The 24,462-nt window shown below is 36.7% G+C and overlaps 1 protein-coding gene across 1 annotated transcript; it reads right to left on the reverse strand.

Moving 5' to 3' along the window:
- Nucleotides 1-1,624: 1,624 nt before the first annotated feature.
- On the reverse strand, nucleotides 1,625-23,692 carry LOC138695754 (F-box only protein 22-like). The gene is made up of 9 exons (XM_069819923.1): nucleotides 23,607-23,692; nucleotides 21,626-21,779; nucleotides 19,904-20,079; nucleotides 14,791-15,098; nucleotides 11,352-11,566; nucleotides 7,608-7,744; nucleotides 4,320-4,494; nucleotides 2,666-2,852; nucleotides 1,625-2,223 (listed from the first exon to the last, which is right to left on the reverse strand). The coding sequence occupies exons 2-9, from the start codon at nucleotides 21,767-21,769 to the stop codon at nucleotides 2,072-2,074; spliced, it is 1,494 nt and encodes a 497-aa protein (XP_069676024.1). The 5' UTR covers nucleotides 21,770-21,779; nucleotides 23,607-23,692; the 3' UTR covers nucleotides 1,625-2,071.
- Between the last annotated feature and the right edge of the window lie 770 nt (nucleotides 23,693-24,462).

The following is a 24,462-nucleotide window of genomic DNA, read 5'->3' on the forward strand; positions in this document are numbered from 1 at the left end:
GTACATATATCGATATATATTTTTTCATACAATGTGCTTTGGTCTGCCAATAGTGACTCTGTTACTGTACAGTATGTTCAAACTTTCATTTCGAGACCTGTGTTTTAATGCTTTTTAAATGCAATCACAAATGCCTCGAAAATTATAATAATTTCAGACATAAAATAAATCTTAAAATTATGATTATGGTAACTTACTATTTGTAATCATTATTACCTCTCTAAGAGCTCTAATATGTTATACATTTTCCCCTCTTTCTTCTTCTAAAATCAAAGTTACTTTTCCAGTAATTACAAAATGATTCTAGATTTTTTTGCAATCATTTCATGAAAGATCTAAGGAGCTCTACAGCAAAACTCGTGAATTCCATCTCCAATTGTAACAGAAACTGAAATAGATTCATACTCTCAGAAGAGCCCTACATCAGGATGGAAACTCCATTTGCTTCTAAATCAATAATTTCCTCTCAATTGGAGTTTTAGCTCAATGTAGGATCTCTCCGAAAGTCTGGATCTGTTTCAAACTCTGTCACGATTCGAGATGGACGTTAATGGCTTTTCTTTCAAACTGCTCATATATTATGAACGTCACACATAATCACTTTAAATTTAAATATTACGCTTCTAATATAAGAAAGTGAAAAATCCAAATACCAGCCAAGCCAGTAATTAAGTTACAAATCGAAGTTGCGACCTACATTTTTAACGAGGCACTTCAAACTAATGCCACTGGATGACACTATTCCCCAGGTCTCAAGGTGATCGATGTGTGCACAAGCAAAACAGCAGTTGCAAGATGGCGGCACCTGCACAAGTATATCATTGTTGAGCAGCACTTCTTTGTGCGATTTTTTGTGGGTGGAAGGCCTGGCAGCAAAGGATATTGATAAAGTAATGCTGTCCGTGCATGGTAAACATTGCCCGTGACATCAAGCTGTCTACAAAGGATGGACAAGTATTGAACACTGAGTCAGTTGGCCATGGAGGTAAATGTGCAACAGGTTGGTGACTTAATCTCAGCAGACAGTCATTATTATTATTATCCATTCCCTCCCACCGAACATCCTCATATTCATCTTCTTTCACTGTGGCTGTTCCTCGACTTTGGAATTCCCTACCGAGTAATGTCAGGGACTGTCAGACATCAAACCAATTTAAGAATAGGCTAACGAGATATTTTTCTGACAATTCTTGTTAACAATAATAGCTGTTTCAGGTTTCTCAATGTTTAATGGTTATATATATCACAGATAAATATCTAAATTATCTCATTATCATTATTATTATTATTATTATTATTATTACTATTATTATTATTACTATTATTATTATTATTACTATTATTATTATTATTATTATTATTGTTATTATTATTATTATTATTATTATTATTATTATTATTATTATTATTATTATTATTATTATTATTATTATTATTATTATTATTATTATTATAACTATTTCTTACCTATGTTTATTATTGTCACACTAACATTACTTATCCAACTTTCATTATTCACTTTCATGTTGTCTTATGGTCTAGATATTAATGTAATAACTATGTAAGCAATTGTATTCAATTAGAATTAGAGTCTGGCTGGGCGGAAGAGAAGGCCTACTGGCCTTAGCCCTGCCAGATTAAATAAATAAATTATTATTACCAATCTGAGACAAAATGTGGATCAAGTCTACAATGGTACACTTATGCAGAGGTGCAATCATCTTGAATGCATTTCGATCGACACCTGGATAACACTGCCATGTTTCTGGTGCCTCATTCAAAAATGTGGGTCACAACCTCAATTTGTAAACTACTCAGTGACTCTCCCTAGTAATATACTGGAGATGTACAGTATCAAGTATTTCTAGCAGTTCTCCCAGTATACCAATTGTTTCTACAAAATATGAATTTCATATGAAAACGTTCCCTAAGATAACGTTCATCAAAGTGCCAGACCAGACCCAAGTCTATCTGACCTGACCCTCCACTTCCAAAAATTGACTAGAATATCGGGCTGGGTTTTGGAAGACAAGGGTCCCTGAGCTGAGGGGGGAGACTTCACTTCCCTTTCTCACCGATGATTTTGGTTGTTTGTGTTGCTACCAGTGAATGCAAGATGAACCATTATAGTAGTGTAGGAATGTAGAATATTAGGTAAATCGGTGCGTTTCTTTTTACTTCCTCTCGTTGGACCATCCACCAATCTCTTATTTACTGTTACATCTGTAAACAAAATAATTACAAACAACAACATGTTATAGAATTCAATGTTATGATAAACAAAAATCAGTGAAAACTCATTGGAAATTAGATTTTCAAATGCCAGAATGTTAGAATTTATAAAACATTTCTGTATATCAAATCACAGACATAACTACTTCTCAGGAGTAACGAATGAAAAAAAGATAAGGATGGGAAGAAACAGAACTAAATCAGAAAGAAATTAAGCTAAAAAAAAAGGTGATAAAGAAACTGACAATTTGCAAAACCATTTAAACATTTGAAAACTACCAGAACCTCCCCTCTTTCTATATTGATTGGGGGAAGGAAGAAAAGGGGATAAAACGGATGATACACAGTTTACAGAAGTGGGGACAACGCTCAAATAGTCATACAATCCACTTTCGTTTGGTATGATATCAACTTACTATGTGCCATACATTACCTGGCAAAAGTTTAAATCCTATCTCTCCATTGCCAAAGTAACCAAGCAAGGGAGTTTTTGGGAAGTGCCTCCTAAAAGCAGCGGACTCCACATTGCGCTTCCCTTGGTAATGGTGTCTTCCCCTGCCCACACACGCGAACATCAAGCCCACACTGCTGTAATAGTTGCCCACAGTGTGTGCCTTCAACTGCAAGACAAAACAGTCCAGGCAATAACGAACACATTCAGTCCAATTGATTTGACTATATCCACAGGTCGTCCAACAATCATTACAGAGACTAAAGCTAAACTAGGGTGCAAAACCAGACAAGAAGGGATGAAAGCAGTGTTACCATATTTAGTGATAAATCGCTAAATCTAGAGAATTTTGAATCAGTCTTGGCGACAAATTTTGTAAAATACGATTAGCGACTTTTCTGCTGATTTTTATATTCTTCCACTTTTTCCTTTCTTTTAAGTTAAAACATTCAACTGAAGTCGTGCACTTCTTAGTTTTAGAAGAGGCATGGGTTCATGACTGAGTGGTCTAATGATTCATACGTGAAAGCCCTGAGCTCATATATTTATGATCAGTGATCAGGGGTGAAAGATGCTGATTCAATGATTCTCACGAGTTAGGTTTCCCTCTCAATACTTGCTCCATAAACGGTGGCAACTTTGATTGACACGTGACGAGTCGCAAGCTGCAGCTGATGTAATCTTGGTTCTTTCTTGCAACGCGGAGATTTTTACACTCCGAACCGACCCGAGGCAATTGAGTTTTGGAATTTTGTGCCGACAGTTCGTGTGAAGCAAATGAGACTGTAGTTTATGCTGATTTTAATATATTTAATATATATTTAAAAAGTGTTACAATTTGCCAGAAAATGTAGTATCAATGATTGAATCAAGTGCAGTGTATTCTTATTTTTATTTAGTGATATTTATTATTAATTTTTAGCGACATTTCTGGAGATTTTTTAAACAAACTTTGGAGAGATTTAGCTACTTTTTGCTGAAAAGTTAGCGAGATTGTAAGGCGACATGGTGGCAACAGTGAATGAAAGAGTAGGATAAAGGTCAGTGGTAGCTGTGGTGATATGTAATGATGCTGGTTGGTTGGTTAGGTTGCTAATGCTCCACTTGCTGGAGCTCTTCTATTTGCCATCTTGCATCCCAATAGTGTCTGTGCTGTGTAACGCTGTAGTGAATTCCGAAAATAATCTGAATAGGGAAATCGTTTTCTTCCTTCAGAAGGATTTTAATTTTTTATGTGGTGATAGAAGTATGGGAAGACAGAAATAGCTATCCTGACACTTGAATTACGTAAGAGGCTTGAAGAAGAAGTTTCGAGACATTATAAATATGATACTGATTGTACTGCTTCTGCTTAAGATAGGCCTGAATACTTTTATAAGAGCTAGTAAATCTACTGAGTAGGTGTGTTTACATTTCATAACTGTACAGTTTTTAATTAATTGATGAACTAGTGGACTTACTCGTATTAAATATGTAATATTTGTCCGGCTTACAGCTGTTTCAGTGCTTCACGCACCATCATCAGAGCCTACTCAGTCAGGGCGTACAGTTTTTGTTTCAATTATGTAATAATTTAGTTATCATAAAGAAAAAAAGATTACATAAAATTTTCCACAAATTATTAGCTTGCATTTACCTCTTGTATAGCTTTGTCTGCCTCACGTTCTGATTTAACATTTCGACCGAGGATTGTTGAAGCCACGGACACTCCTTCCCCTGAGAAAGCCACTCCCACCATGACGGGAACACCCTCATTAGAACCTCCCACATCACTGATCATACCTCCAGCAACCGCCATTGTTTCTTCTTGTCTGTAATACAAACACAAGCAAAAAATCCTCTGCTACACATCTTTAACTAAACTGACAAACAATCTCAGCTTGGTCTACGTAAAATACAGGGTGATTACAAAAGAAAGAGACAACTTCAAGTTATAGTGCTAGAACTGTTTCATCATCATTATCATCATCGTCCTTGCAGGTATTAGGCCTAGTGGCCTGTTACGGTCTCTGTCCATCTTTTCGGGGGGCGTCCCAAAGTTCTTTTTCCATCTCTTGTCTTTATTTATCGCCGGGTTGTCATCGTTTGTGTCAGTCAGGGTTATTTTGCTCGGAGACTTGAAAGCACATAAATATCCTACTAATCGGTTGCTAGCCGAGGAGTAGTAAGTTCAGTGGTGGGATTGCCATCTTTTAGCCTCTGAACTGGCTTTGGGAACTGTTTAAGACATCTAAATCACTTTACATGCTTTGTAAATACATTCTTGAAGTTTCTCTGAACAGCTTACAAATGTTCGACACAGCATACATCAACTGCTACAGTTATCTAGCATCTGAGTGAGATGAAGGTGATAATGCCAGGAAAATGAGTCCAGGGTCCAGTGACGAAAGTGACCCAGCATTTGCTCTTAATTGGTTGAGGGAAAACCCCGGAAGAAAACCTCAACCACGTAACTTGCCCCAACTGGAATTTGAACCTGGGCCCATTGTTTCACAGTCAGACATGCTGTTATTCCATAACAGTGGATTCTTGAAGTTTAAAATTGGTCTGAAAATATTTGTTACTGTCTTCCAGTATTATTTCTTGAATTTTCCTTGACAATCATGTTATACATTCTTAAGATATACAGGGCATCCATAAAGTCTGGAACCAATGGGAGAATTGCTCCCTGGTTGTTACAAGTGAGTTGAATCTTTTTGGTTAAAGTAGTTAAAAGTTTTGTTAGAGGTTATTTTATTCTTTTTGAGTGAAAATCTGGAACCAATGGGAGAATTGCTCCCTGGTTGTTACAAGTGAGTTGAATCTTTTTGGTTAAAGTAGTTAAAACTTTTGTTAGAAGTTATTTTATTCTTTTTGGGTGAAAATCTGGAACCAATGGGAGAATTGCTCCCTGGTTGTTACAAGTGAGTTGAATCTTTTTGGTTAAAGTAGTTAAAACTTTTGTTAGAGGTTATTTTATTCTTTTTGGGTGAAAATCTGGAACCAATGGGAGAATTGCTCCCTGATTGTTACAAGTGAGTTGAATCTTTTTGGTTAAAGTAGTTAAAAGTTTTGTTAGAGGTTATTTTATTGTTTTTGGGTAAAATCTTAATGTTTATTATGACTTTGTTGTATTTGAGGCTATAAAATCTTTTGTTTTAAACTAGGATTAGATACCCTATTATTTTAGATATAAATTATTTTTAAGTTAAGTAGTATTAGTTAAGGACTTAAAACTTAAAGAATTTGGCGATGGCACTGACAAATGACGACCAGGTGGAAATAATTCATCTTTGTGGACAAGGAGGCTGGATATGTAGGTAAGTGGCAACCGAATTCAATAGGAGATATCCACGGAGGTCAATAAGCCTTAGGGCTGTTCGAAAATTTATAACAATTCAAGACAGGATTAATTCAAAATCAGGAGCTGGCAGGCTGTCAGTCAGTGAAGAGGCCAGAACTGACCGATTATATATGACTGGAAATGCAAAATTTTCAGACTTACATGGCAGTATGACTGAACCACACTGTCCTGATTTTCTTGTTTCTGTCTGAAGAGTGGCATAATATCTGCACACTAAGAAACAGTTTAGGAATTGTTTTATTTCTAATGTTGGTTGGTTTCTATAGTCTACATAGCTGTCATTTATACACCGACGGATCCTTGATCTCCAGAGAACAAGGTGCCGGTGCAGGTGTTACATACTGTCTCTTCTCACTTTATAGATCTCTTGGATATGGAACAACAAGTTTTGATGGAGAAATCATTGCAATAAGTGAAAGTCTCAGGAATCTTCTCTGCCACATCAATAAATTTAGGAATGCAGTTATATTGTCAGACTCCAAAGCAGCTATTCTATCAATAGTCTCTAAACACACACCTTCATCTCAAACAGCAGAAATAACTAAAATGCTCTCTCAATTAATATCACTCAATAAAAGAATTGTATTCCAATGGATACCATCCCATTGTGGAATCCTGGGAAACGAGAATGCAGATGCTTTAGCAAAGAAGGGCAGCACTGCTACTTACAGACCTGTTACTAAATCTACGTATTACTCTGTGAAAAGATTTATTAAATCTACATACTTAGACTTCAACAAACAAAATTTGATAACACAATCCCAAGGGAAAAAATGGAACTCTCTGCATCATAATCCACAGTTAATTCCCGATTTACCACGAAAATCGTCTGTAGCTGCATTTAGATTGGCAACAGGCCATGATTGTTTGGCCAAACACCTGCATAGAATTGGAATATATCAGTCCCCTAACTGCCCATTGTGCAACTCAAACCAAGAAATGGATTCGGAACATCTCAAAATCTGTGCTTCAGTGGCTGGCCATGATAATATCTTTGAAAAATATTGGAGTGCAAGAGGTCAAATGACCTTATTGTCAAACACCTGGCATTAGAAAACAACAACAACATATCTGTCAATGAATAACTTTCAGAGATTCTATTAACCTGGCAGAGCTTCTTTTAGTTCTAATGTGGGAGCAACTTTATAAGGCGAATTAATGTCCATAGTGACAGTATGACAACGAACAGATTTGAATTTTTGACGGAAATGTAAAGTAGCCAGTGTATTTTGGGGAAAGATTCTTGTGTGCAGAAACCTACTTTTCTTCCGAAAGAAGCAATGCGTAAGATTCATACTATCTTTAAAAATTCATCACCATCAAATAAGTCTGAACTACTAATCTCAGACCCATACACCAAGCACGGTGTTCACTAGCATGTTTCCATGGCAGGCATTCATGTTTTTCTTGTGTCCATTTTGTCTCCTGTTTACACTACACCATAAAATTGCTAAGTTAATTTCTTCCTTCTACTAGTTAATAGTTACAGCTATTAATCTATTTTCAAAAAGAAGTTGTTTAGAATAAACTTTATGTTAATGGTATTTGTAACTTTAAGGTACTACCAAAGCAGTTACTTACCTATTTTGCAGACCTGTCACGAGATGGACAATAGAAGAAATGAGCAGGACTGCTTCTCGACAAAACAGCAGCAAACACTGCACTGATTCGTTGGGAGGGATTCCTGTCAGCTGCTCGATGGTGTCAGCACTTAGGGTCTGTGTTGAAAAACACGAGAAGGATAATATTATAAAGAAAACTGAATTCATTTTGTCAAAAAGTGTGCCATTCTATTTCTATGACAAAAATATTTAGCCAAAGACCTACTTTTCAATGACAAAGGACTGAAGGAACAAACATGTTTTGTTGAAGTCGATTTTTTTTTTCAAATTAGAAAGTAATATGCCAACTTTACGGCACTTACCCACTAGAATGCAAGCGCATTGCCATTGGCAGCAATAATTCTGCATCTCTACGAAAAGTAATTTTAAAGGCATATTGGTTCCGTTAAGTGCAATGTTAATTGATAAATGAGTTCTATTCAGTCAATACTTAACATAAAACACAATAAAACATGTTATAACAACATTTAAACAGAATTAAAAACAAACGTTTTCGCCAATTTTGATTGGCATCTTCAGGTCGTGTAGGTCGAATGGAACATGTTATAATAAGTGAACACTTGATATATAAAGTTAAAAACAGAAGTTAAAACTATAATATAACTTAAAAACAGAGGATTTTTCCTGCTTTCCATAATCGGCCACACGACCGACCTGTTTGTAGCATCGTCAAATCTGTCTTGATAGCTGTACCTGCAATGACGGAAGAGTTTTTCCGTTCCCTTGGGTCACACACGCCTCTTTCAACATAGTGCTTCTACATAAATTGTGGTGGCTTCTTGCTAAGTTCTATTCTCTATTTTTAAGTTATATTATAATTTTAACTTCTGTTTTTAACTTTATATACCAAGTGTTCACTTATTATAACATGTTCTATTCGACCTACACGACCTGAAGATGCCAATCAAAATTGGCGAAAACGTTTGTTTTTAAATCTGTTTAAATGTTGTTATAACATGTTTTATTGTGTTTTATGTCAAGTATTGACTGAATAGAACTCATTTATCAATTATCTACGAAAAGTGTCTGTAACTAGATGGCGGAACGTTTCCTCAGCACACAGTACATACTTACAATATTTGGCACAAGACATTGTTGCAGCCTGTTGTTGTGTGCTACACTTTCGTTAATGCTAGAGATAGTTACTGTATTCGCTGGCATATAAAACGCACTTTTCGTATTTGAAAATAGGTCTGGAAAACATGATGTGTCTTATACACCAATACTGTGTTTGTGTCTGGGTCAAAGCTTCATGGAATACTCTGAAAACTGAGACAGGTAGGTCACTTAAGAAGTGTGGCATTAGTAATGCACTGGATGGTATAGAGGACAATTTGTTATGCTAGAACTCAGAAGAGGTTTCAAGTGACTCTTCATTTAGCTCTGGAGATGAATTTCTGGGTTTTGACGAAGAAGATTAAAAGATATTCCTTCCTAGTTAGATTAAATATTTGATTAAAATAGACCTAAATATTACTTTATATTTAAAACACTATAAAGTCATTGTAATATTCAGTGATAAAGTTTCTTCCTTCAAACATGTGTAAAAAGAGGTGTGTTTTATAATATGCCGTAGCATCTTATACACTGGTAAATACACTATATACTTGAATATACCTTGCTGTCACATAACAATATAACTTATAATACATCTATACTAAAAGCCAGGTTATGAACTGACTAAAGAGGAAGTAGTTGGCAGGGCGAGAGGAAAGTGCGGGTTAGAGGGGTAGCCTGTGCAGCGAGGACACGTTGAGTATGGCGGGGTGGAGGGGGGAAGGAGAACAGAGCTTTTCATTCGACCTCATGTGAAAATGTCGTCTGCTAACGAAAATCTGGCAACAGAATCACGTAGACAGTGTAGCCAAACTTCCCAGTTCATTTGCAGTACCACGTGCATTACGAGTCGCATTTCGTACCAGCGTCATTAGCTCGTGCTTTCTTAAAACAGTAATTTTATTACTAATATTGTTGATAGTGTTATCGAGAACTATAGACAGCAGTTATTTCAAACATATCAGTGACAAATGCTGAACACGCTTTGAATCTCGCGCCACTATGTGGCAACAGAGCTCAGAAAGAGAGCAACAGAACATTGCTTCCGGTTTAGTCGGTTCATAACCTGGCTTTTAGTATAGAAGAGAAAGGCTGGGCTGAACACACCACCAAAAATAAATTTACTTATTATTTGTGATGAGAATCCATTCCCTAGTAGTACTGTTTTTAATACAGAGTGATTTATATAGAACTGACACATTTCTTTCTTTAATTATTCCGTTGGAAATTCATTCAATGACCCAATTTTAGCACCAAATTAAGTAGAATGTTCTGGAGTTTCGATTCCTTGTCACTGATGCGCAGATGTTTATGTTTTATTCCTATTGTTGGCAGCCTAAAGCCATATAGGGTTACGGTTGTTCATCAGCTACAGGAACCAGATAAAGATAAAAGATTGAATTATTGTCGTTGGTTTCAGACGTTCATTGTGCAAAATCCTGCCATATTGTCCATCACATGGTTCACAGATGAAGCATGGTTCCATTTATCTCGTTATGTGAACTCACAGAACTCACGCTATTGGGTCATCGAAAATCCACATGTCATCCATGAAGCACCTATGCACCAGGTTAAAATCGGAGTTTGGTGCGCAATATCCGCAAAGAGAATAGTGGGGCCAATTTTTTTTAACCAGACTGTGAACACTGCAGAGTACCGACTGATTTTCATGGAGTTTGTTGAGCAACTGGACGATGTAGAGCTGAGTCAAGGATATTTTCAGCAAGATGGCGTTACATGCCATACATCAAATGAATCCATGGAACTAATTGCAAGTTTCTTTGACGACCGAATAATTTCCAGGAACCTGTGGCCACCGAGATCTCCGGATTTGACAACGCCGGACTTCTTTCTATGAGGTTACTTAAGACAGGGTTTACACCACATGTCCCCAGACATTGGACGATCTGAAGCACAACATCACACAGGAGATTCAAGCTATTGACAACAGAGTCCTCCAACGAGTGGCCAGTAACATGGAACGACGTGTTGAGTTGTGCCTTATGCAGGATGGAGGACATTTTCAACATTTGCTATAGAGGTAAATAATCTCCCAAAATTCCTCTACATTTTAGGTATAATAAGTTGTCGCTAGCACAATTCATTTTGAAACAATTAATGAAAGAAATGTGTCAGTTCTATATAAATCACTCTGTATTTTATGCCTGATTTTCTGATGTAATGGCAATAAATAAAAAATATTATATATTACTACAAGCTTCTACTCATTGCCTTCTTTCTTTGCAGATTCTGATAATTTATTTCTCCCAAACAGGAACACAATTTTCTCAGTCCTCCCTTTTAATGTTGTCATAACATTTCCAGCAACTGATGTCCCATAAAGAACGGCGATTCTCAATTTCTATTATGAGCTTTATCATATCGAATGAATTCTTCTTAGCTCAAATGTGAAATGCATGACATGGTGCAGTTATTTAATTGGTGAATGACAACACCAGCAAAGATGGAAGAGATAATTGCTGCTAGTAGTACATGCTAGCTTGGCACTGATCCTAATGTGTGAATCTCTGTACTATGCTCTCGCATCTCTACTGGCAACAGATGCTCTGGCATCCTAGTGGGGAAGGGCCCTTAAGACTCAAATTACTGTGTTAATATTTTAGGAAATTCCAGCATAATGACTCACTTTGATCTTTTGAAGTTTGGTGATTTTATTCACATCAAATTGAAACGTCCGAATGGTGACTCCTGGCATTTCTGGGAGCAAAAGTACCGAGTAAGCCCGTGAGTTTTCTAGTTCCACGGTCTCAGTCAGGTCGGGCAAAGTGCCCACAACGCCGTAACCCCTGAGGCAGAGGAGTGGACACGAGGGTTGCAGCTCTGCTTTCACGTACTCCCACACTGCAACACAGGCAAGAAGTCCAGCTTCACTTTCATGGGCTGCTCACACATACTTGTCCAAGATCACTGAGATACGGGGAAGTGGAAGTTGACCCACTTAAGGGACACACTTGTAAATTTTGAAACTTTTTTCTATTGGGCCAAATTTATCCAATTTTTACAGCATGGTCATGCTAACCAGTAATAGTATTCCACGAAATTTCAAAAGAATTGGGTAATTCCTTCCAGAGATGTAATTTGTTTAATATATTACGTAATCTTTTGATTAGGTCATACTTTTCACACCTTAATTACCACTCAACTTTGTGCAATCTTTACAGCTGAGTCTGAATATATAGGAGAGCCAGGTTGTGCATTAGGGTTACATAATATGAATTAGTTTCTGAGACTGACTTTTTGAAAATTTAAAACTTAAAAAAATTCATACAGTTTTAATAATTAGTACATTATGCAACGAGCCTATAATGGTAGTAATTAAGACGCTTCATAATTTTCATACGAGCATCTTAATTACCATTATAGGCAAGTTTCATACGACTTTTTATGCTCGACCATATTTCTAACTTGAAATTATTCATAAGTATTCATGTTATCCTTATCTGACTGGGGAGTGGAACTGACCTTGTGCAATATCTCGTAAATTGTGAGATGTGCGCAGACGCGAAACTATTGATTTTTTCCGAGAAAGAAATGTCATTGACCTTGATATAATCTAGAGCGTAAAATGAACATTTATCTTGATATAACCTGGAAATTGATTTAGACATTGAAAAACGAGATGACAAATTGAATTTATTTGAATATTATTTAAAATTAACACTAATTATTATAGTAACAGAACATAACCTTCTATGACAGTATTGGATTTCCAGCCTCCGTGACGTTTCGCTAGTTGTCTTTCGATTGCATATCCGAGAATAATCGATACTTGCACTTTCATATTGCTGCAATGATGTTTTCTGATTGGTGGAACACCTGAACTATAATGAATAGGTGTACTTTAATGAGGTCCATTAAAGGGCTGCTACCAGGTGTATAATTACTACATTTCGGCATGGTTGAGCATAAAAAAATTAATAAAACCAGTTTTTATTAATTATTTCAAATTTCAATGCTTAGATAGTATAAAAATTTAATTAAAATTGGATATTTACTATAAAAAGTATGGTCTAAAGCAGAAAAAAAAATGTAAGTTATAGGAAACAGTTTAAATTATTTCTGACAGCTTTCAAATGGGCTACGCACACACACACATTAAGAAAACATTTTTTAAACAAATTTACAAGTGGAATTGGAGAAATTCCTTTGGCAAGATGATAGTACACATAGTAATGGAGTTTTATGTGGGGAAAAAAAATTCCTAAAATTTTCACATTTTTCATCAAGAGTTCCTAGTCATTGTGATATACCTGGAAATGAGAAAGTCGATAATATTGCAAAACAGGCAACATATTTGCAACCAAGACCTCTTCAAGTGATATCTCTATCCAGTGCTTTTGCTTCAGTAAAGTCTCGTTTTACAAACCTATGGATCAACAATTGGCTCTCTTCTGACAAAGGAAAAATTTTACAGTCTGTATAAAAGAAACAAAATGACCTGGAAATGTACAAAAACTCGCCCAGACATGTTCAAAAATTTTTAACAAGAGCCAGAACAGGTCACATTGTCACTCAATTATACATACACCGATTTCACCTTTCTGATAATCCTACTTGTCTGTGGTATAATAATCATGATGAAGATCTGGAACACATTCTTCTATACTGTCCATCCACAAACCACAAAAGAAGTAAATTAAAATCATCAGTACCAGTTGCAGAAGACACAGCCCTGCAGTATATATTGACTACACTCCACCTCTGGCTACTAGCAACAGGCATCTATAATGAACACCGATCAAAATACCCCTCATTTCTCGTGAAAAACAACAACTGAATAGACTACAGTGGACTATAGTGGACTTTATGTTGTCAGCAAACAGTTGGATACATTAACAAGATTGATCAAGAGTTCCTTGAATGGAATCTGGCACATCATCCTTTGTCAGTAAACTGGTAGCAGGTAATGACCCTCTCTGTCTCTCCCTGATATTCAAACAGCACGAAGGAAAGCAATCCCGTGCATGCTAAATGTCAGTGGCTGAAACTGAACTGGAGAGAGAGCGCTGTAGAGAAATTATTTTCTACGGTTTTGAAGTGAGTTAACCGAGTCTAAATCTGGAGCATTTGCAAAGGCTTTTTGGGCCAAGTTTGTGTGGTTTGTTCGTGCTTCACCATTTGAAGAGTTAGAAAATATTGTAAATGATAAGTGTAGGCCTAATTAAATGATTACGTTTGGTATATAACACACGTTAGTACTACAGACGTGAACAAATTATTAGCAAAATTGAAGATTTTTATTATATATTTTTACAAAATATGATTCTTCAATTCAGACTACAGTTGACATTTTTCCGTATTTCCAAATTATTAGCAAAATTGAAGATTTGTATTGTATATTTTTAGAAAATCTGACTCTTCAATTTGGACTACATTTGATATTTTTGCATATTTACAAATTATTAGCAAAACTGAAGATTTTTATTATATATTTTTACCAAATTCAACTCTTCAATTTGGACTACAGTTCACATTTTGGATATTTCCAAATTATTAGCAAAACTGAAGATTTTTATTTTATATTTTTACAAAATTTTACTCTTCAATTTTGACTGCAGGTGACATTTGTGCATATTTATAAATTTTTAGCAAAATTAAAGATTTTTATTATGTATTTTTACGAAATTCGGCTCTTCAATTTAAACTACAGTTGACATTTTTGCATATTTCTGTCTACTATAATGATGGAAATATGCAAAATTGTCAACTGTAGTCTAAATTGAAAAGTCAAATTTTGTAAACAGGATTATCATAAAAATCGTCAATTTTGATAATAATTTGTCCACGTCCGTAGTTATTTTAGCCATTCCTTCCCATTTTATGTAAACTCCCTTTAAGGAAAATCCCTATTTAAGGGGGAAGAAGTAATCTCTCAGATTTGTTAAAAAGGGTTCCTACTGTAATAAAAACGGCAGGAAATGCTGAAGTGCCCACAAATAACTTACTCAAATCAGTTCTTTCTTACACAATCTTCCAGAATGTGGCTGGAATTGAATTCTGGTTTTCTTTAGTGAGAAATCATTAGCTGGTCTGTACACAAAAGAAGTCTATTCATGTTCACGAACCTCTGTGCTGGTGGCCATCTTTTTCATCACTGTGTGTTTGCGTTAAAGCAGGACAAGAGCATTTGTATGTGCAGAGAACTTTAGCCCCAAACACTGTGTTAGATGCAAACATGAGGGCCAAAGATGGTTCGCTATATACATGTTCTCGGAATGCCACGTATGGTACTGATGCCATCGCTTCTGCAAACTTCAGACTTTTCAGTTGGTACGGTTGCTCTGGTAGTTGTTGACGCTGACCACTACGCCACAGCAGCCAATGTGGATGTATTCGACTACGTCGAACAGAAGCTGCTGCAGTATTCCATGTTCTGAAACATTACAACACAACACAATCACTTTCAGTTTTTATACTATTACATTTGGCAGTCAATGCACTAAGAGATAGTAGCTGTCATATTTATTACCTTCTGAATGTTATTTCACCATACTCATGAGAGTAATTTTCATGAATTGGAACATAAAGTCTGTCCAATTTCCTCGAGTGCAGTTTCAAATAAAAGACTTTGCCGAATAACCCTCTACAGCACAGATGGGCATCGTGCCTCACTGACCTTCACAGAGCTTATCGCTCTGAGTGACATCATCTTCACAGTCCCCGTTCCTCCCCCACGTAGCTCCTAGGCGTGGGCAGGTTCTATATCAGTTTCATAAGCAATATCAGTGGTGGCATAATGGCATTATCAAAGCAGTGCGTACACGTTAGAAAACTATTATTTCATGAGAAACGGGAGGAAGAGTTTTTTTTGCTGTTTAGAAGGGGAGAACATACGATGTATGTTATGCTCGAAAATCCTATTAGGCATTAATAAATTTAATATACAACGACATTACTCCTTATGTCATAAAGAACATGCTGAATTAGAAGGTAAGACAAATTAAATGTTATTTTTCGTACTATTCCGAAGAAAATTTATGATCTTAACATTTGCATAGTATACTAAATACGACATTATACCTTAAACACGCTGCATTAAAATGTACGAGCAATAAAATGTTGTTTGTACGTATTATTTCCAAAAGAAATTTATAAAGAAAAATATCAGATGTACGTAGAAAACGAAATATGATTTTCTGAAATTATTTTAGGTCGAGAACGTGCAAATCCATTAAGTAATCTTGAGAAACGCCAGAATATTCAAGAAAATAAATGTAGACAACGTGATGGAATATTATTGGCTAGTTACGAAATTTCTCACCTGTGATTTAAATCGATTCAGCAACGGAGAAACAGTAAAGAGGTTTATGATTAAAGCTGCCAAATTAATTTGTCAAATTAAATAAAAGTTTTCGAATCTCTCACGTTAACCAAGCGCTTTCCTAATAATTCGCCACTGACCGCCTTAGCGATTACGATAAGGTGACGCAGGTCACAGCAGTTTATATTTCCCATCCTACTCTGCAGTCTCCTCTCCTAGTAAACAAACTATTTCAAATCGAGTGCCTCACGTAACCGAAAATTGTGCCCATGTATGCTCTACAGCCTCTGTTAATTGGTTGTCATGGTAAATGTCTTTCTTACTGCAACAGAAATCTTGTCTCCACCTGTTATAACCAATCACAACCCTTGTTTAGAGAAAGTGACACCTTCCCTTCATCTCCACGTGGAGGATTATACTGAAGTAACAATCAAAGAGTGATCGAGGGTTGCTAGGAATGTGGCAACTGTGCAGCAAGAGAATGGGGGTGGTCAGAGCTGTCTGGAGAGGAAGCAGTAAGTCTGTTAAGAGGGTGCACCGGACTGCACACGAGAAAGCTATACAAACTTTAATATTCCTGCATAAACAGCTTAAAGCCTCTAAGATTTTTTGGGAGCATGATGTCTCGTGACCAGAATATTGTACAAAATGGAAATATAAAAATTGGAGATTTATTCTTCGAAGGGGTGGAAAAATTCAATATCTTGGAGGAACAGTAACAAATATAAATGACACTCGGGAGGAAACTAAACGCAGAATAAATATGGGAAATGCCTGTTATTATTCGGTTGAGAAGCTTTTATCATCCAGTCTGTTGTCAAAAAATCTCAAAGTTAGAATTTATAAAACAGTTATATTACCGGTTGTTCTTTATGGTTGTGAAACTTGGACTCTCACTCTGAGAGAGAACATAGGTTAAGGGTGTTTGAGAATAAGGTGCTTAGGAAAATATTTGGGGCTAAGAGGGATGAAGTTACAGGAGAATGGAGAAAGTTACACAACGCAGAACTGCACGCATTGTATTCTTCACCTGACATAATTAGGAACATTAAATCCAGACGTTTGCGATGGGCAGGGCATGTAGCACGTATGGGCGAATCCAGAAATGCATATAGAGTGTTAGTTGGGAGGCCGGAGGGAAAAAGACCTTTGGGGAGGCCGAGACGTAGATGGGAAGATAATATTAAAATGGATTTGAGGGAGGTGGGATATGATGATAGAGACTGGATTAATCTTGCTCAGGATAGGGACCAATGGCGGGCTTATGTGAGGGCGGCAATGAACCTTTGGGTTCCTTAAAAGCCATTTGTAAATAAGTAAGTAAGTAAGTATGTGAAGAGCACACTATACACCACAACAACTGACACCAGAGAGAAACTCATTGTGCGAATATTACTACCGTTGATCAAATTTGGCACAGACCTAAAATGTTCGACAACTACGGCTAGGATGGTGTAATGAATGTAATCTGTCGACAAGAGTATTTAAAGAAGTAAATGCGTAATTAATTTCATAATTGTAAATGCCATTAAAACCTGTCTTTTCTTCAATGTCACATGATCCTCAATGTGAGATCTATGGCTCCTCAGAGTTTGTCCTGACTTGCCTGTACATTATCTCTTTTGTGTGTTTTGCACACTGACTCACCAAGTACATGATTTCAGTGAGCCACAAATTCTTAAAAAAATTACCATTAAAATAATAACACATTCAAAGTAAATAATATAAAATTTCAGAAAAATAACCCAAAAAAATGATTCTCTCTTCTGAAAATTTATCAATCGACTTTTTTTTTTCTTTTTTCCCACTTCAGTATGTGCGCAGACTGAAAATTTAAACATGGATAAATATATAATAGGATGCGAAACTGCGGTCAACACCATCTGGGGGGCTGAAATAAGATGATCAGCGCCCAACGTTGTAGGTGGTGAACATTAGAACTACGTGTTGGGTACATTACCCAGAGTTCTCTATTTATCTGTTCGAGATATTGCTCGAGGACTCGACGGGGAGCCAAGATGGCAGACAGAAACTTGCTGATAAGTGAACATGAAGTAATACATGTGTGTATAAGCAGTGCATGTTAAACAGTGATGTTTATGGACGTTGTAAAAATAGTGTTGAATGTATTGTAAAATAATAGTAATATAATAAATTGAACTATCTAAGTAGTTCTTGCAGACTTTTCAATTGCGCTGTACAATAAATACCCAAAGAATACAATCCCAATTATCTTACCTTTTGCTTTATTTTTTGTCTCTGGTTATATTTTAATCAGGTAGTGTAAAATAGATCGTCTCTTTTATCTTCCTGCTGGCTCCGGTAAGAATTTTCAGTAGAAGCTGCTGTGAGGAATAAAAATGTAAATGTTTTATTTTAAATTGGGTTAGTTTTGAATATCGATGAGGGTGGGAGGGAGGGAATACTTTCTGCACAGTTTAACATTTTCGTCACCAGGTGCGCTGCTAAATGCATGGAGTAATTACTCTTTTCGCTACTTGGTGCGCTACTAGATCTAATAACGCCCCTCCCTCTAACAGGTGGCAGCAAGCTCATTTTCTACAACAGCGTCTCTAGTATGTGTTACGGGAAACTCTGTAAGTTTCGCATCCTATTATATATTCATCCATGATTTAAATCTTAAGTGATTATTTTATTATGATTAGTAACAGCATAAAGAACTGTGTCTTCCATCCAGGCGACCAGGCTCCATCCCCGGCCAGGTCATGATGGAATTTGTGATGGACAAAGCAGACGTTGCAGATGGTTTTCTCGGGGTACTCCCATTTCCCTCTATCATTCTACCAGCACACTCCACCTCCCTCTCATTTCCACTTTCCGGTCAGGGATGGAAGAAATGAAAAATGTAGCATCTTTGCCTTGTATTGTGTTATTTAACAAAATACAATAAATACAATACAATACAATAAAGCAGGGAGATGCACTATCACCTTTACTTTTTAACTTCGCTCTAGAATATGCCATTAGAAAAGTTCAGGATAACAGGCAGGGTTTGGAATTGAATCGGTTACATCAGCTTCTTGTCTATGCAGATGACATGAATTTGTTAGGAGAAAATACACAAACGATTAGGGAAAACACGGAAATTTCACTTGAAGCAAGTAAAGCGATCGGTTTGGAAGTAAATCCCGAAAAGACAAAGTATATGATTATGTCTCGTGACCAGAATATTGTACGAAATGGAAATATAAAAATTGGAGATTTATCCTTCGAAGAGGTGGAAAAATTCAAATATCTTGGAGCAACAGTAACAAATATAAATGACACTCGGGAGGAAATTAAACGCAGAATAAATATGGGAAATGCCTGTTATTATTCGGTTGAGAAGCTCTTATCATCCAGTCTGCTGTCCAAAAATCTGAAAGTTAGAATTTATAAAACAGTTATATTACCGGTTCTTCTGTATGGTTGTGAAACTTGGACTCTCACTCTGAGAGAGGAACATAGGTTAAGGGTGTTTGAGAATAAGGTGCTCAGGAAAATATTTGGGGCTAAGCGGGATGAAGTTACAGGAGCATGGAGAAAGTTACACAACACAGAACTGCACGCATTGTATTCTTCACCTGACATAATTAGGAACATTAAATCCAGACGTTTGAGATGGGCAGGGCATGTAGCACGTATGGGCGAATCCAGAAATGCATATAGAGTGTTAGTTGGGAGACCGGAGGGAAAAAGACCTTTAGGGACGCCGAGACGTAGATGGGAGGATAATATTAAAATGGATTTGAGGGAGGTGGGGTGTGATGATAGAGACTGGATTAATCTTGCACAGGATAGGGACCGCTGGCGGGCTTATGTGAGGGCGGCAATGAACCTTCGGGTTCCTTAAAAGCCATTTGTAAGTAAGTAAGTAATACAATACAATACGATTTTAATAAGATTTTATTGATTACCTGCAAACCTGAGAAGCAGCATTCAAATCTCCGAGAGGTAAATGACTGAGAACTAAATGCAGAAGCTCATATTCCTTAGTGATGTAACTGCCGAGAAGGCTGTTCGTCTGAGGACTACAAGAGAATTCTTCATCGGCCGCTTGGCTGCTGTTGCTGCTGCAGCCACCTGCAATGTGCTGCATGCACAAAATTAGACGTAACAGTTAAGGTGCAAACATTTGCAATACCTGTTATGGAAAGAAGAAACATTACATTAGTGTATCATTCTTATTTCAATATAAATTTAAGATGTATTAACTAAAATAACTGATATAAAATTAAATCTGACAGATTAAGGATTTTTATATTCCTCCCAGGGGATAACTTCAACTTACAGCAATGTAGGGATAGGAGGAATTAAGGCAGATTTGTCATGTAATGTTCTCTCCATGAAGATGGTACTGAGCATACACTAATGTCCCTTATCCACGGAATCTGTATCTCCAGTTTCAGTTATCCACAGTTAGCCTCAGTGACTTTTCTTTTTACGTAATTTAGTGCCTAGCACCTTAATATTGAGAGTTTTATACAAAATGTAGAAGGCAAGTAGGCCAATAAGTTATATCTTATTTAATTACACTTACCTGAATATAGGTAGTGTTGAATTGGAATCACAATGCAACATATTATGTACTGATATTAATAAAAAAGGTATCCCCGTAACATGCCATGAAGGTACTTGGGGGGCATGGAGGTAGAGCCCCCATGCTTTCCATGACCTCGGCACTAGAATGAGGTGGTGTGGTCGGCACCACGCTCTGACCGCCTTTTACCCCCGGGAAAGACCCGGTACTCAATTTTATAGGAGGCTGAGTGAACCTCGGGGCCGTTCTGAAAGTTTGGCAACGAGAAAAAATCCTGTCACCACCTGGGATCGAACCCCAGACCTTCCAGTCCGTAGCCAGTTGCTCTACTAACTGAGCTACCCGGCCGCCTATATTAATATTAATACCAGTATTAATTAATTATTTTCAAATTTCACAAGCCTAGTTACTTTCACTTTATCAGTATTTTCTTTTACCGCAAAAATAGAAATTATTGCTACCAACATAACATTTAGGAAATAACTGCCAGTTGTATTTGCCAGTATCGAAGTTCGAAAGAAAGTTGGTACAAGAAAATTCAACCTGACAACTATAAAATCACTATAATTCACTAGCATATGTAGTGATAGAGAGAAAATGTTAGGTTTCACCCTTAGGGTATTAAGTTGATCCAGATTACTAGCAACTCAAATTACTAATAGGCCTATCATTTTCGATAGGTTATTTAACCACACCGCATCAACTCACAGTTATATCATAGTCTAGTATATACAGTCACGGAGCTCAATACGTTAGTAAGTATGCAAACATTAGATAGTTGCTCACCACTAGGATCGCTAATATTGCCTCATTACAGGCAATGCAAAATAGTACCGCCACAGTCTATTGTTTCTAGCACCCTCAAAACTCAAGCTTCGTGACTGTATATAGTAGACTGTGGTTATGTACTGCCAGTGGAATTGCCAACAGAGAAATGGTATTTTGGCGAAATGAGTCCCAGGATTCGACAGGGAATTACCCGACATTCACCTTACATTTGTAGAAAACCTTGGAAAAATCCAACCAGGTGAACAGCCTAAGTGCAACCTTGGATGATGAGTTGCACTCTACACCAGCGGCACAATTACTGATTTATTACCTGTTCGCACTTCTTAGAAGAATTACTTCCTTCATCATCACAGCCACAGCAGCTCTCTTCGCTTTTCGAAATTCCACCATTTTCGAAACACACCTCGTCGTTCTTCTTACAGGGTGACTGTCTGGACTGTGGACAATCTGCCATTCTTCATTCACTGCAAATGATTAAGAAAAATGTATTTCCTACTTCACGAAACTCCCATGCAGCAAATAATGATGATAATATTAAGATGTAAATATATTATAGTCTGCTGTCAAAAAATCTGAAAGTTAGAATATATAAAACAGTTATATTACCGGTTGTTCTGTATGGCTGTGAAACTTGGACTCTCACTTTGAGAGAGGAACATAGGTTAAGGGCGTTTGAGAATAAGGTGCTTAGGAAAATATTTGGGGCTAAGGGGGATGAAGTTACAGGGGAATGGAGAAAGTTACACAACACAGAACTGCACGCATTATTTTCTTCACCTGACATAATTAGGAACATTAAATCCAGACGTTTGAGATGGGCAGGGCATGTAGCACATATGGGCGAATCCAGAAATGCATATAGTGTGTCAGTTGGGAGGCCGGAGGGAAAAAGACCTTTAGGGAGGCTGAGACGTAGATGGGAAGATAATATTAAAATGGATTTGAGGGAGGTGGGATATGATGATATAGAATGGATTAATCTTGCTCAGGATAGGGACCAATGGCGGGCTTATATGAGGGCGGCAATGAACCTGTGGGTTCCTTAAAAGCCAGTAAGTAAGTATTATTAAAAAGCACTACAGTGATTCAATGGCAAAAAGGTGCTTAAAATGACACCTTTAAGTACCTCTGCATTTCAAATGAATATAGAAGCAAAGAAAGAACCACATAAAATCCTAAGAAGGAAAAAACTGACAGTCGGAGAGTTGGAAAGCTTCCAAGAATAATGTGATGCAAGAAAAAATTCTCATCAATATTGACTGCGAAGACAAAACGCAATGGTAATCAGAAGAACAGACATTATGAAGTAACCTAATAGACCTACATGTAATTTACTTCTCCATGCAAAAACTACAATGAAAAGTATTAATTCATAAACGATAATTAATCTCTCTTGTTTCCCGCACTGTAACGTCGTGGTCTAAGGAGGCGTCATGCCTGGACTCGCGACGGACGAAATGCTGGTTCGAGTCCTCGCGGAGAAGGAATTTTCTCACGAAATTTCGGCCAGAGTATGGGACTGGTGCCCACCCAGCATCGCTATGAATTTGAAGAGCTGTTCTAGATGGGAAAATCCGGTTTCGAAAACCAGCTACAATGGCTGGGACGATCACCGTGCCAATCACAGATTGCCCCCCCCCTACTTTTTGTATGATCGTTCACCTCTGCTGAGGCATATGAACGTGAGGCTAGCAGTCGGCTGGTCGGCTTTGGTCCTTCACAGGCTGTAGTGACACGGGCTGCGACATAGTTACAAACACATACATGCATTAATACCGTAACGTTTCACAAAACTTTGTTTTCGCAACTCACTTTTCAATAGTTATGATAGTTTGTACTTTCTATGCAATTAACTGTAGTCTGCAAGGTATTCTTTATATTACGCTGAAAGCGATGTCATAAAATACTTCTCACTTCTTTTTAAAAACATACCCAATATTAAATATACTGTTAACCATAATACAGAACGACTTGAATAGGTTAGGTTACAAACACTTTGTAATGCTACAGGTAACTTAGGCCTATATTATTATGTTCCACATCGTAAGAAGTGTAAAAATATAGTATCTGTAACATGTATGAGTTTTATATACAATATATGTGTAACCTAAATCTTAAAACTGACATGAATGACATTTGAATCAAGGCCATCCTTAACCTAACAAAAAAAACAAAAAACAAAAATTGTATTACAAACACCACAAGTAATACACATAAATATCTAAATACAAACGTTAGTGCCTATAAATTTGCTATTTTCAAAGAAAGCATATAAACACTACACAACTGACCAAGTTAAATAGAAATAACGTGAGTGATCTGATCAACAAAGTACTATGACCAAAGATCTTATTCAGCGAAGACACATCGGACCACAGATTGCGTAATATATCCGAAGCAGTGTTGCCAGGCCTACTATATAGCTAGGCTACTAGTTATAAATGCAGGAAATTGAAACATGAAAAAAACAGTAGATTGTAGTAGAAATTTCAAGTTACAGACATGAATGAATGTTAATGAGTGTTATATTTTATTTAACGACCCTCTTAACTGCCGAGGTTATATAAGCGTCGCTGGTGTGCCGGAATTTTGTATTGCAGGAGTTCTTTTACATGCCAGTAAATCTACTGACATGAATCTGTCGCATTTAAACATACTTATATGCCATCGACCTGGCCCGGGATCGAACCCGCAACCTCGGGCATAGAAGGCCAGCGCTATACCAACTGCGCCAACCAGGCCGACGACATGAATGAATATATAATATAATGATAATAATACATAATGTAATATAATAATATATAATAAAATAATATAATGAATACCTATATTATAATGATTATATTCATCGATGTTACAGATTTTAAATTTTCATAATAAAACACAACTGATAATCACAACCAGTTTCGAGCAATTCAGTCCCTATTATAATAATAATAATAATAATAATAATAATAATAATAATAATAATAATAATAATAATAATATTTATTTGTCAGAAACCAAGAAACCAGTGTACAAGGCCTGAATATGACATCGTCAGGTTTGATAATATACACACATACACTCACATATGCACAAACAATTAAACTTAGCACAAATAAATATAGACAAGTCAGTTTTAGCCTTCTTCAATAGCGGACGTGT

Source organism: Periplaneta americana, chromosome 3 (assembly GCF_040183065.1).
Source record: "Periplaneta americana isolate PAMFEO1 chromosome 3, P.americana_PAMFEO1_priV1, whole genome shotgun sequence".
In the NCBI taxonomy this organism is placed as follows: domain Eukaryota; kingdom Metazoa; phylum Arthropoda; class Insecta; order Blattodea; family Blattidae; genus Periplaneta; species Periplaneta americana.

Coding starts and splice junctions, on each gene's coding strand:
- LOC138695754 (XM_069819923.1), bottom strand. CDS start 21,769: ATGGCAGATTGTCCACAGTCCAGACAGTCACCCTGTAAGAAGAACGAC. Junction 7,745..11,351: donor CCAAACTTCAAAAGATCAAA/GTGAGTCATTAT, acceptor TTTTCAACACAG/ACCCTAAGTGCTGACACCAT. Junction 2,224..2,665: donor AGGATTTAAACTTTTGCCAG/GTAATGTATGGC, acceptor TTTTGTTTACAG/ATGTAACAGTAAATAAGAGA.